Below are 11,835 nucleotides of genomic sequence, written 5' to 3' on the forward strand. Positions count from 1 at the left end.
GGCCCCCCTTGAATCGTGATATGCATCCGATGTCCAGGCTGTTTGTGACCATCACTCACATTTGCCTGGACAACTTCGTCTTAGTTATTGATCGGTCTGCCACAGTGCCATACATGTAAAAATTTCTTCTTGTTTTATTTTTATTTTTCCTCTTTTTATTTATTTTTTGAGGCTTTTTATTTAAAACATTTCTCAAGAGAGCTTCCCCCCCCCCCCCCCCCCTTCTCTATCTTCTTTACTGTATTTATTCACTGATTTTCTTAAAAGAGGAAGAAGAAGAAGAAGAAGAAGAAATGAATGAATTGAGTTAAATCGATTTATTATTGATGTGTGAAAAAAAATAAACAATATATAGAAATGAATTGCTCTACATATTTTTACGGCCAAGGCCCACGTGGAAGACACGTAGGACGGGGACGTGGCAGATATAGTAAATCCATTACATATTCTAACATCGTAAAATTGGATTGGTCTGTTTTTCGTTCTCTAGGCAAGCCTACGTGGAAGGCACGTAGGCGGTGACGTGGCAGGGCCCGGACACCTGGCGCGGTGACGGGGCGGAGGCCCTAAATTTGTCCGGCTAAAGATGGCGGGGACCAATCTCTCTCTAGACTCTCTCTCTCTCTCTCTCTCTCATTAATGCCAGCCACTCACCTCCCCCTTCATTCTCTCTCTCTCTCTCTCTCTCTCTTCTGCAGGGTTTCGCCATAGCCAGCCAAGCAAGCTTTCTCTCTCTAGACTCACTCTGGTCTCTTCCTCTCTCTCTCTCTCTCTCTCTCTCTCTCTCTCTCTCTGTGTCCAGTCTCTGATCTGTCTGTGTCTGTCTGTCTGTCTGTCTCGCTCTGTCTTCGGCCCCCGAAACGATACGATTCCTGCTATATTTTTCAGTTATTCGTGGAGCGAATCTCTCGGGAGGTTGTTTGTGAAGGGGAATGACTGAATTGGTCGCGCTCGCTAAGCACTGATATACTATGAAGGAGTTCGCCTTCCTCTGCTGATCGGCCATGTCCGCTTCTTCTTAATTCTTCTTCTTCTTCTTCTTCTTCTTCTTCTTCTTCTTAATTCTTCTTCTTAATTCTTCTTTCTTCTTTCTTCTTCGCAATCGTTGAGTTCCTTCTGAGCCGAAAACCTGCAATGTCTGATCACGTCGCCATCAATTTGGACGCCGCTGAAACAATTCCATGGGGAGGACAGGTTTGCTTCCCGTAATCCTTCATTACTCTTCCAAATTTTTGATGTTTATGAAACTATCGCTGTCTCTTTCCCTCCATTCTTCTTCTTCTTCTCCTGCTCCTGCAGAGAACTGGACTTTGATTTCTCTCTTCTTCTTCTTCTTCTTCTTCTGCGGAGAACGGTTATCTTTCCTGTGAAATTTCCTTTTGCGTTCTTCAGCAGGCAGGCCCGAATTTCTCTTTTCTCTCCGTTCATTCTGCAGACAATGTCTGCCTTTTGCATTCTCGCCGTTCGTTCGAAAGAACATTCCTTCTGCGTTCTTCTTCACTAGGCAGGCTCGCTGTGGCATTCTCTCCCGTCTTTTGTGCAGAGAATGAACAGTGTTTCTTTCTCTCCGTTCTTCTTCAGAAGATGAATGCCTTTTCTTTCTAATTCTCTCATTCTGCGGAGAGGGGATGGTTTTTCTTTCTCTCCGTTCTTCTTCAGAAGATGAATGGTTTTTCTTTCTATTCTCTCAGTCTGCGGAGAGGCAATGGCTTTTCTTTCTCTCCGTTCTTCTTCAGAAGATGAATGGTTTTTCTTTCTATTCTCTCATTCTGCAAAGAGGGAATGGTTTTTCTTTCTCTCTGTTCTTCTTCAGAAGATGAATGCTTTTCTTTCTATTCTCTCATTCTGCGAAGAGGGAATGGTTTTTCTTTCTCTCCGTTCGTCTTCAGAAGATGAATGGTTTTTCTTTCTATTCTCTCATTCTGCGGAGAGGGAATAGTGTTTCTTTCTCTCCGTTCATCTGCATTTGCTTCCTTATCGTTAACCTGCAGAGAATGGTTTTTCTTCTCGCATCATTAACATGTGCAAGCGGTTTTTTCTTCCGCGGAGAAACGGTTTGCTTTTTCTCTGCCTATCACTTAACAATACGTCGTTCGCTTCAAAGCCATCCTTTTCTTCAAGGCTTGGTCGGACATTGCCGCTTCTGTTGATTGTAATACAAGGAGGGGACGGAGAAGAAGAAGACGAAGGAAGAGACGGAGAGGAAGAAGAAGGAAGAACACGAATAAAGAAGAGAAAGCAGAAGAATTAAGAAGAAAGATATGTTGCCATGTTACCTGACTTCTACCGTCTGTGATTTCTGTAGGAGTACGTTGTGAAGACAACCTTTGGGCCTCTTTCAGTGTTTGTCTGTGGAGATCAAAGAAAGCCAGCGATGATAACTTATTCCGATGTTGCCTTGAATTGTAAGTCATAACTTATGTATTACTTATACATAAGTATATACGAATTCGTCATAATCTACAGCGTCTTTTTTCTGTATATGCATGTACCTTTCAGTCATAGGCTATGTTGTTTTGTTTGATCTGAATTATTTTGTGTTTTTTGATGTTTAATACTCCCAGATATGTCATGCTTCCAAGGTCTTTTCTTCTGTCCCGAAGCTGCATCACTGTTGTTCCACAATGTCTGTGTTTATCATATTGATGCTCCAGGCCATGAGGTGATGAATTAACTAGCAATTTCTTTGTATATATTGCATTGAACATGAGAAAGCAATTGCTTCTGACTAACCTAAAACATTTCTCTAACGCTTGGTGTAATTTACTTCTACATATCTATCTATATATAGCTTGGTGCTGCACCTATTGAAATGACCAAACAAACTGATCCCTTAAGCTCAGATAATTTGGCCGATCAAGTTGCTGAAGTTCTTGATTACTTCAGGTAATTAAGTCTCTGATTATTCTTCTGCTTGTTTCTTTCCTTCATTTCCTTGGCATATGCACATTGATTGAGCTTTGGTAAACTATAATGGAAACACAGTTTGAAGGATGCTATATGTATGGGGGCTATGGCTGGGGCTTATATCCTCACTCTTTTTGCTGTGAGTAATCATTTCTCATCAACCTTTGCAAAATTAGTTGCATCCTTATGAGGAAGGATCATCTTGATTTATCTATCTTGTATGGCTTTTTATTTTATTGTAACTAAAGTTTCAGACTTTTGATTATAATAACTGGAACGTTTCCCCAGTTTCATCATCTTGTTTTCTTGGATTTCTTTGCAGCTAAAGAACCCAGAGAGAGTTCTTGGATTGATATTGATTTCTCCTCTATGTCGAGCCCCAAGTTGGTCTGAATGGTTCTTCAACAAGGTTAGTCTATGCTTCTTGTTGATTTATATATTTTACCATTGAGGCCTTTGTATTTGAAATCTGCCTACTACTCAATTCACTGAAAGATTGTTGAAATCTCAATTTTTCTCTGCAGTTGATGGGAAACCTTTTATACTTCTATGGAATGTGCAGTATGGTAAAGGAGATCCTTCTTGGGCGCTTTTTCAGCCAAGTAAATTTCTCCATAATATCCTATTAAGTATGTTTAATTGCACACCTACTGGAAAATTTAAGCACTCAAGAGCAAGTAAGAACCCGTTCATAATAATTTATTGCCAATTCATTGCCTTAATGGAATAGGGAATGGATATTCCCTAGAAATTGTAGCATTCAAAGCTGTTCAAGGTCTCAAACCCTATCTCATATATTCAGTTCTACCCCTTTGAATATAATCAAACAGAAAATAGTTTGTTGTGGGCTCCAAGGAGATCTAATATTTGGTGCTCACAAATGATTGGCCAAGCCAAACTGTGTTTGTGCGACCTTAGTTTTATGAATCATCTTGTTTTGATGGTATAAAGTATCAGAACTATCAAATTATTACTTCCTAAGGCAAAACTTAAAAGCAAAAGAGGTTAGGCATATGTTTATTCTTTCAGTGGATTAAACAGAAGATTTTCAGGAAGAGTTCCTTAGCATCCATCTTATACAATTCAAAGCTTATTTTATAGTTTGTAACTTTTTTAGCATGCCCAATGTGGCATTATAACACTAATAATCGGATGAGTTCCAACAAAAAAATAAACTAAAATGAAATGCCCAGTTTTCATGGACATATATATAATGCAATGCAGAAATAAGCCTTTTTACTCCTGAATGTATGATTTGACAGAAAATTTAAGATTTCTTCGACAAATGAGTATTTATCTACATTGTGCATTGCTTGCTGTGTTTGTATCCCCAATCATATTCATTTGCATGTCACATCAAAAGATCAATTTGGTTCCCTGGATAATTTCCAATAATTGTCTTCCTGAAATTCTGTATACTTGTGATTTAAATAAAAAATTAGTGTCCTGACTCACTCTGGGTGGTTACTGCAGGATCTTCTTGATTCCGATTCAGACATTGTTCGGGCTTGTACAAGGGTGAGTGTCATATTCCATATCAGTGTTCTTTTAATGGGTTTTATTTTCACGCTTTCTGCTTAATAGATTGATTAAGCATACACCATTAATGAGACATATTATTTTATTTCTACACCACATAAATTAGTCACACATTAGTTAAGTAGAGTAACTTAATTTGTTGCCAAATCTTGATCTATCAACTTTGCATTACTTAGTTCCCAGAACTTGAGTACTTTGATAGCACAGTTCTCTGGCATTTCCGTGTTAATTTAGCAAGCATTGTGGCAAATTCATTTTGATAATTTATTTTCCTTCTTATTTTTCTACAACCAGCCAATTCCTTGGAAATAATTATTGACTGGAATCCCATTTTATCTTTCTGGCAGCTATTAGATGAGAGGCAAAGTGCAAATGTCTCACGATTTTTGCAAGCTATACATCAGTATGTATCGTGCTTAACAGCATGTTTCAAGAGCCTAATTATTAGCTATATCTTAAGCTGATTTTTTAATTCGTTTGTGCTTACAACAGAAGGAAAGATCTCACGAATTCATTGAAAAAGTTGACATGCCGTGTCCTGATGTTCACCGGTGAACATTCACCTTTCTATGATGAAGCTGTCCATATGAGCAAGCATGTGGATCGACGGTCAAGTGCCTTGGTTGAGGTACAAATAGGGTTTCTAGGATGGCTGTGAGAATTTGTATCAGTGATGATAACCTTAGCCTCCTTGGCCTCTATAGGCTTCTAGGAAGCTTGTGAGCATTTACATCGTTGCTAATCTTGTTTTTACTAGGTTTTCAGGATGCTTGTGAACATTTATATTAGTGATAATCTTGTCCTCAATAGGCTTATATTAGTAATAATCTTGTCCTCAATAGGCTTATATTATTGAAAATATTGTCCTGAAATAGGTTAAGTATTCTTGTGGGAATGTCTACATTGTGGATTGTCGATAATCTTGATCTTACTAGGTTTTCCTGATGATGTTTGTCTTCAAAATAGGTTTAAGAGGATGTTTATGAGCAATTTCTATTTATAATCTTGACGTGTGACACTCAAATGTTCTTTGTAGGTCCAAGCTTGTGGATCACTTGTGAGTGAGGAACAACCTCATTCAATGCTGGTTCCCATGGAATATTTCCTGATGGGTTATGGCTTCTATAAACCTCTCCATTATTCAAACCATAGCACCTCATCACCCACTAGTCCACTGAGCCCACCTTGTATTTCGCCCGAGCTTCTCTCACCTGAAAGTCTCGGCATCAAGCTAAAACCCATCAAGACGAGAGTAGTTCTTGATGAATGCTGATCGATATACTACATTCTTTGACAACTTATATTAATCAGGGGAGACTACTGCATGGCCATAACCATAACCATAACCTCATTAACAAGCTATTATTGTTGTTCCCCCCAGCCCCTGCCTTTTTGTTGACTTACCATGGAAGAGGCTGTATAGATTTGCGGTGTGATGGAAATACAGTGATAGGACACAGATGAAAAAAATGTAGGATTCATCATTTTTGTATTCGCGAAGAAATTAATAAATGTGACTTGGGCTCAGTTAGCTTTAGCATTCTTTTGTGTAAATTTGACAACATTTATTTGATCTCTTGAAATGATAAATTCAATTTGGCCATCTTCTGGCTTGAAATATTTAAAATAATTTTTTGAGTAATGAGAATTTCATGGAGGTTTGTATTAACTTATGGAAGTGTATACATGAATTGCTGTTTGATTACTGATTCTTGAATAGTTAAAACTTAACAGATTGAAATAGTTACATATACCCTTCTTTTGTAGCTTAATAACATTATTCAACCTCATTTATGGTCAATCCAACTTCTCCAGCTTGGATCAATAAATTGACGGGATGTCAATGGTAGTAATAGCATGTATAGTGCGTAGAGCTCCGGTCTTTTTCTCCTACATAAGAGAAGGTGAATCTTCAATGAATAGATGCCAATACCAGCCATTCATTACTGATAATTTAGATGTGGATTAGAATCAAAGACTTTGCCAATGAAGAAGTTTCATCCTTGAAACTTAGCTATTGGATTAATCTCCTCGATGAACAGGTGTTATTAGTAATTTGTTTAGGTATGGATTTGTATTAAAAACCATAGTAATGGCTCCTCTTGGAGGAACGTTACATTCCAAAGTTGGCTACTCTATGTATAGGTTAGTGCCAATACTACTCATATAAATGTCTTACTAATGGAGAAATTTTAACCTTGAAACTTAGCTATTCAATGCATAGTACGTAAAATTTGTGTTCGTCTAGCATAACATTCGTTTTCCTACGTTGGAAAACGAATGCGAATGTTATTCAAACATTCTTGTGTTTTTTTTCCCATTTTTTAGGCTTATTTACCTCATAATAAATAGTTAATCCAAAAGTATGGTATTTAATATTCTTTGAGGGTGTTTTTCTTACGCGAATGATTGAAACATTCACGAATGCGAATGCACGTATGGTACGTATGGTTCATACTATGATTCAATGCATCTCCTTGAGGGAGACGTGAAATATTTCAGCACTCAAAGATGCATTATACATATATACACACACACACACACACAAGGAGACGCATACGTACATAAATACATACATACATACGCATGTAAGTATACACATAAAATTTACTCTTTTTAACTTACAGTTTGACAGGAAGGACATAAAAGAGGCGGATGTGATAGGGGCAATCATGTGGAGTGATAGGGGTGAGATGTTGGATGCGGAAAATGAAGCATCTTCTAATTTTGGATAAGGATGAGTGATGAAGGTGTTGAGGGTTGTTATAGGATTTAATGAGAAGACGAGGAGAGTAGTGTCACTTTGTTATTGTAACTACACAATTTTGGTGATAAATTAGCGTGTGATGGTTGATGTCGTTTATGAAGCACAATTCATTTTTTTGATAAGGATGAATGATGGTGGTGTGGGGGCTGAAGCATAGTCTCTTGAGAAGACCAGACTCCTTAATTGTTTGTATGTACAGGATTTTGGCGATAATCGGCGAAATGTTTGATGTGGACTTGATGAAGAAGAATCTATGTTTTTGATAAGGACGAGTGATGAGGGTGTGGGGGGTGAAGCATATTCTCATGAGGAGATGAGGAAACAAGACTAGTTGTATTGTTGTATGTGTAGGATTTTGGTGGTATTCGGCGAGATGATTGATGTGGACTTAACAAAGCAGTTTTTATGGTTTGGATAAGGATGAGTGATGATGGTGTGGAGGCCGAAGCATATTCTAATGAGAAGATGAGGAATTTAAACTCATTTTATTGTCTATGTGCAAGAATTTGGTGGTAATCGGTGAGATGGTTGATGTGGATTTCATGAAGCAATTTGTATGTTTTTGATAAGGATGAGTGATGATGGTGCGGGGGTCAAAGCATTAGCTCATGAGGAGAGGAGAAAATTGACTTAATGTGTTGTTGTATGACACGAAGTCGGTGGTACCCGACGAGATGGTGGATGTGGAAAGAGGACGCATATTTGTTAAGTTGACAGTATAATGTATTTGATTTGATGTGGATTTCATGAAGCAATTTGTATGTTTTTTATAAGGATGAGTGATGATGGTGCGGGGGTCAAAGCATTAGCTCATGAGGAGAGGAGAAAATTGACTTAATGTGTTGTTGTATGACACGAAGTCGGTGGTACCCGACGAGATGGTGGATGTGGAAAGAGGACGCATATTTGTTAAGTTGACAGTATAATGTATTTGATCGCCTTCAAATTTGTGATGTACAGGAAGTTGGTGGTAACCGGTGAGATGGTTGATGTGGAAAGAGGAAGCATATTTGTTAAGTTGACAGTATAATGTATTGGATCGCCTTCAAATTAGTGATATACAGGCATGGCATACACTATTATCTACCTTGAAAGTTTCTAGTGGCATTGGGGGTTTTTTGGATAAAGATTATGTTGAACAGGAGCAGGTTGAAGAAGTATTGAAAGGTTCATAACTATGACATGTGAGAGCTTGTTTCCGAATATAAGTACTTTGCTTGTTGTCTACGGATATGATATCTTGCATTGTGTCTAAGGAATAGCTTGCAATTAGTGGATTGTTTTCTCTACTTTGGATTTGCTTCCTCAATCAGTGTCTTACACAAGACGGGTTGGGGGGGAAAAAACTTTGTATCTTGTAGCCTTTATGACCCTTTTTATACAACTAATGGAAGGATATTTTGTTTTGGAAAAAAGAAGAAGTATACACATACATACATGTGCATTCATTCTTCTCCTTGTTATTCAATTTTCCACTTTCAATAATGAGCTAATTACATTACACCAAATCTTGAAGCTCCACTTATACATACGTATGTAAGTATACACATAAATACATGTGCATTATCTTGAGCTAATTGTCAACCTGCAATCCTCTTTGTTAATTAGCTAAGCAAGTTGTTGGGAGTGAGAAAACATATTCTAATTTACTTTGAACCTCATTATGTTTGTACCTAGGGTATGTTAATGCCATTAGAACAATGTTAAGAGAGACATTGTGTAACTATAAACCCAAACAACTCACTACAATAGGAGCTATAAGACATGGTTCTCATGCGTACCAAAAGTATCATTTTTCTTTGCAAATGTCATCATTGGAATTTGGAGTACACTATGTATTGAATTTGTTACCATGGGGAATAACATTGACCCCAACTTACATGATCCCTTCACCATAATAAGGGCTTATGGGGTAGCCTAAACATCCACACATAAGTACCCTTCCGCAAAAAAATGGCTAATTAAACCAATTTATTTGTACATGTATTGTGGATATAGAAATAGAAGAGTGTCTAGAAGACAAGACACAATGAGAGTCTATTAAAGATTGATTGATAAGAAAGATAAGGTTAAATGTAATATGGTACAAAGTTCTCAGACAATAATGTTCTCACAAACTCCATTGGAAGTACCAATATGTGTTTGTGAGGTAGAAGCTTTTCATAATCCCACGTTGGGATAAAATGTATTTAGGTTATACCTCTATTTCAAAATACTTATGTACATCAAGACAACCCAATCTACACTAACCAACTCTCCATAAAATTATTAAGATACCTTTGTAATATGATGTTGTTCAATTGGGGTGAGTTTCGTAAATAAGTTGTCGAAATTCGAAGAAGGTCCTTTATTCGGCGAGTTTTAATGACTGAACTTTTTTGTTAATTTAGGGTCAAATTATATGTAAACTCACAATACATGACTTGTATTCAAGGGATAGCTTTTTTTTTGTATTTTTGCTATGAATTTGTAATTAGTCTATAAATTGATGGGCTAAAGAAGACAAAAACTCTCCACCCTTTTCCCCCCAATCTATAACCTTATCATATGGTTATAAAATTTTCCTTATTATATAATTGTTTTCATGTTGACATACATACACGTTTTTGTGGTTGTTCTCTTTACCCCGTTTTCTCTATTTTTTACCTTTGGACCCGCCACATCACAACATCCACTCCCACCAAACCTACACATCTTTTGGTATGTGTCAAGAATGACGGGGCCAAAGGTAGTCACTCTTTGTTTCCTACACTACTTGAGTTGCCTATCTTTATTCTTCCAATCTCCACCATGTCCATTCTTCATATCCTCCTTTTGGTCATGGCACCTCAACCTCCCTTTTGTCATGAATCCGCTTTTCCTTTTGCCCAATCTAGGCCCCGTCCAAACATTGACCCTGACCACTCTTTGTAACTTTGGAACCCCCACATCATGACAATGTAACTTTGATTATGGATGGTGGCAAATTGTGAAAAGATAGTTGACATTCCAAATTGCCACTTCTAACAAATGTTTCATTCAGAAAATATTAATTAGAGTTTACCTTTGAGATTAAAGAGATGTGAACTAGTAACATGCAATTGTTTCTTTTGCAAATTGTTCAAGTGGAAGATAATACTCATTGGCTTATATAGTGTTTGATTGCTTGTCACATTCGATATTATATTCCTAAAATTCGACAAGTTTTGTTATGTTGTTAATTGGTGTTGAGATAATGTGTGTTTGCAAAGTTTGCATAGCTCAACCCGAGATTAAATCTGCACAATTTTCCTCTTTCTAGGATATGATAGGGTATGCTAGAAATTTCTAAAAAGTGTGATGGGGAAACTCGGCTTTCAAGAGTCATGAATCAAAGGCACGTCAAGATTTTATAGGAATGCCAGCAGTTGCGTTTCACTGGCAGGGGAAAGGGGCCCCTTCTTCCGAATATCGCAATCTGTACGACAGGGATGCCCACTGGCTCTATCCTTATTTCTATTATACGCCGAATCACTCTCTAGCTTTCTCAACTCGTGGCATGTAAACCTATGTGGTCTTCTTGTGCCGAACTCTCACCAAAGCCTCCTGGATATAGATTTTGCAGATGACACTGCAATCTACTTGCAAGGGGACTTGGAAAATCTACAGAAGTTAGAAAGTGGATTAGTTGAATTTTGCCAGAGATCAAACGCCATGATCAATTCGCACAAATCTTGTGCAATATGGCTTTCTCATGACGCACATCCTACATTACACCCACATCATGCTTTCAAGTGGATCAATCAGGAGCGAGCACCAAATATTTGGGTTTCCAAATTGGATTCAATAGTCCTCCAGAGACTATGATTGCACAAGTTATTCACTCCATTTGACAAAAGTTGATACATTGGAGCTCGAAAAAACTCTCGCTATCAGGTTGCCTATCATGTTGGCCAAACTCGCAACAACATGGTATTCCCTATCATGTTGGACAATATCCAAGGAAAGTATACATCATATTTAGTGTCTGGTACGCAACTACATTTGGTTTGGTAAGGAAGATCATGCAACCCGTGCCAAGGTGGCATGGCCTATACTCACATCACCTAAGTTGAGAGGAGGATTGGATCTGATTGATCCCCTCTCACAATCCAAAGCCCTACTTCCCAAATTTGCAGTGTGAGGACTCCAACATGGGGGATGACTATTCGAAAATGTTGTTGAGGTAAGGTTCGCTTACTTTACGCCACGATAGGCTACGAGGAGGAGGGATCTTTGATCCCAAGAGGTAGGGAATAACCAGACAAGATCAAAAGCCATGAATTGCGAGACAATGAATAAGAGGCACTAACTTTGAATATGGCAATTTGAGTACTCGCATATACTAGTCATAAATGGATTATAGATTCCGATTTGATCAAAGTACAATAAGAATGGCACATATGTACTCACGAGAAGACATGGCTATGTAAGGTTAGTTGGGACCCTTTGCAATGGACGTGGTGTGATCCTTATGCGGGTCAAGGAAGCAAAGCCATCACTTTCTTCCAATTCACGACTAGATTGGGTCACCACATTCTAGCCGGTCAAACTGCCCAAGAGCCGACTGCTGCAAAGGTCTAGCACACATATCATGTTCCTCACACAATTATCACCAAGTTTTC

General features: G+C 38.0%; 1 protein-coding gene across 1 annotated transcript; it reads left to right on the forward strand.

Moving 5' to 3' along the window:
* Positions 1-1,046: 1,046 nt before the first annotated feature.
* LOC147867109 (protein NDL1-like) lies at positions 1,047-6,047 on the forward strand. Its single transcript, XM_087314868.1, has 11 exons — positions 1,047-1,194; positions 2,306-2,405; positions 2,565-2,662; positions 2,792-2,886; positions 2,986-3,046; positions 3,230-3,316; positions 3,432-3,509; positions 4,381-4,425; positions 4,794-4,849; positions 4,939-5,074; positions 5,483-6,047. The coding sequence occupies exons 1-11, from the start codon at positions 1,135-1,137 to the stop codon at positions 5,717-5,719; spliced, it is 1,053 nt and encodes a 350-aa protein (XP_087170994.1). The 5' UTR covers positions 1,047-1,134; the 3' UTR covers positions 5,720-6,047.
* The last annotated feature ends 5,788 nt before the right edge of the window (positions 6,048-11,835 follow it).

Source organism: Azolla caroliniana, unplaced genomic scaffold (genome assembly GCF_043228905.1).
Source record: "Azolla caroliniana isolate FFs.n. ecotype wild unplaced genomic scaffold, voAzoCaro1.0.p SCAF_2, whole genome shotgun sequence".
NCBI classification, from domain to species: Eukaryota; Viridiplantae; Streptophyta; class Polypodiopsida; order Salviniales; family Salviniaceae; genus Azolla; species Azolla caroliniana.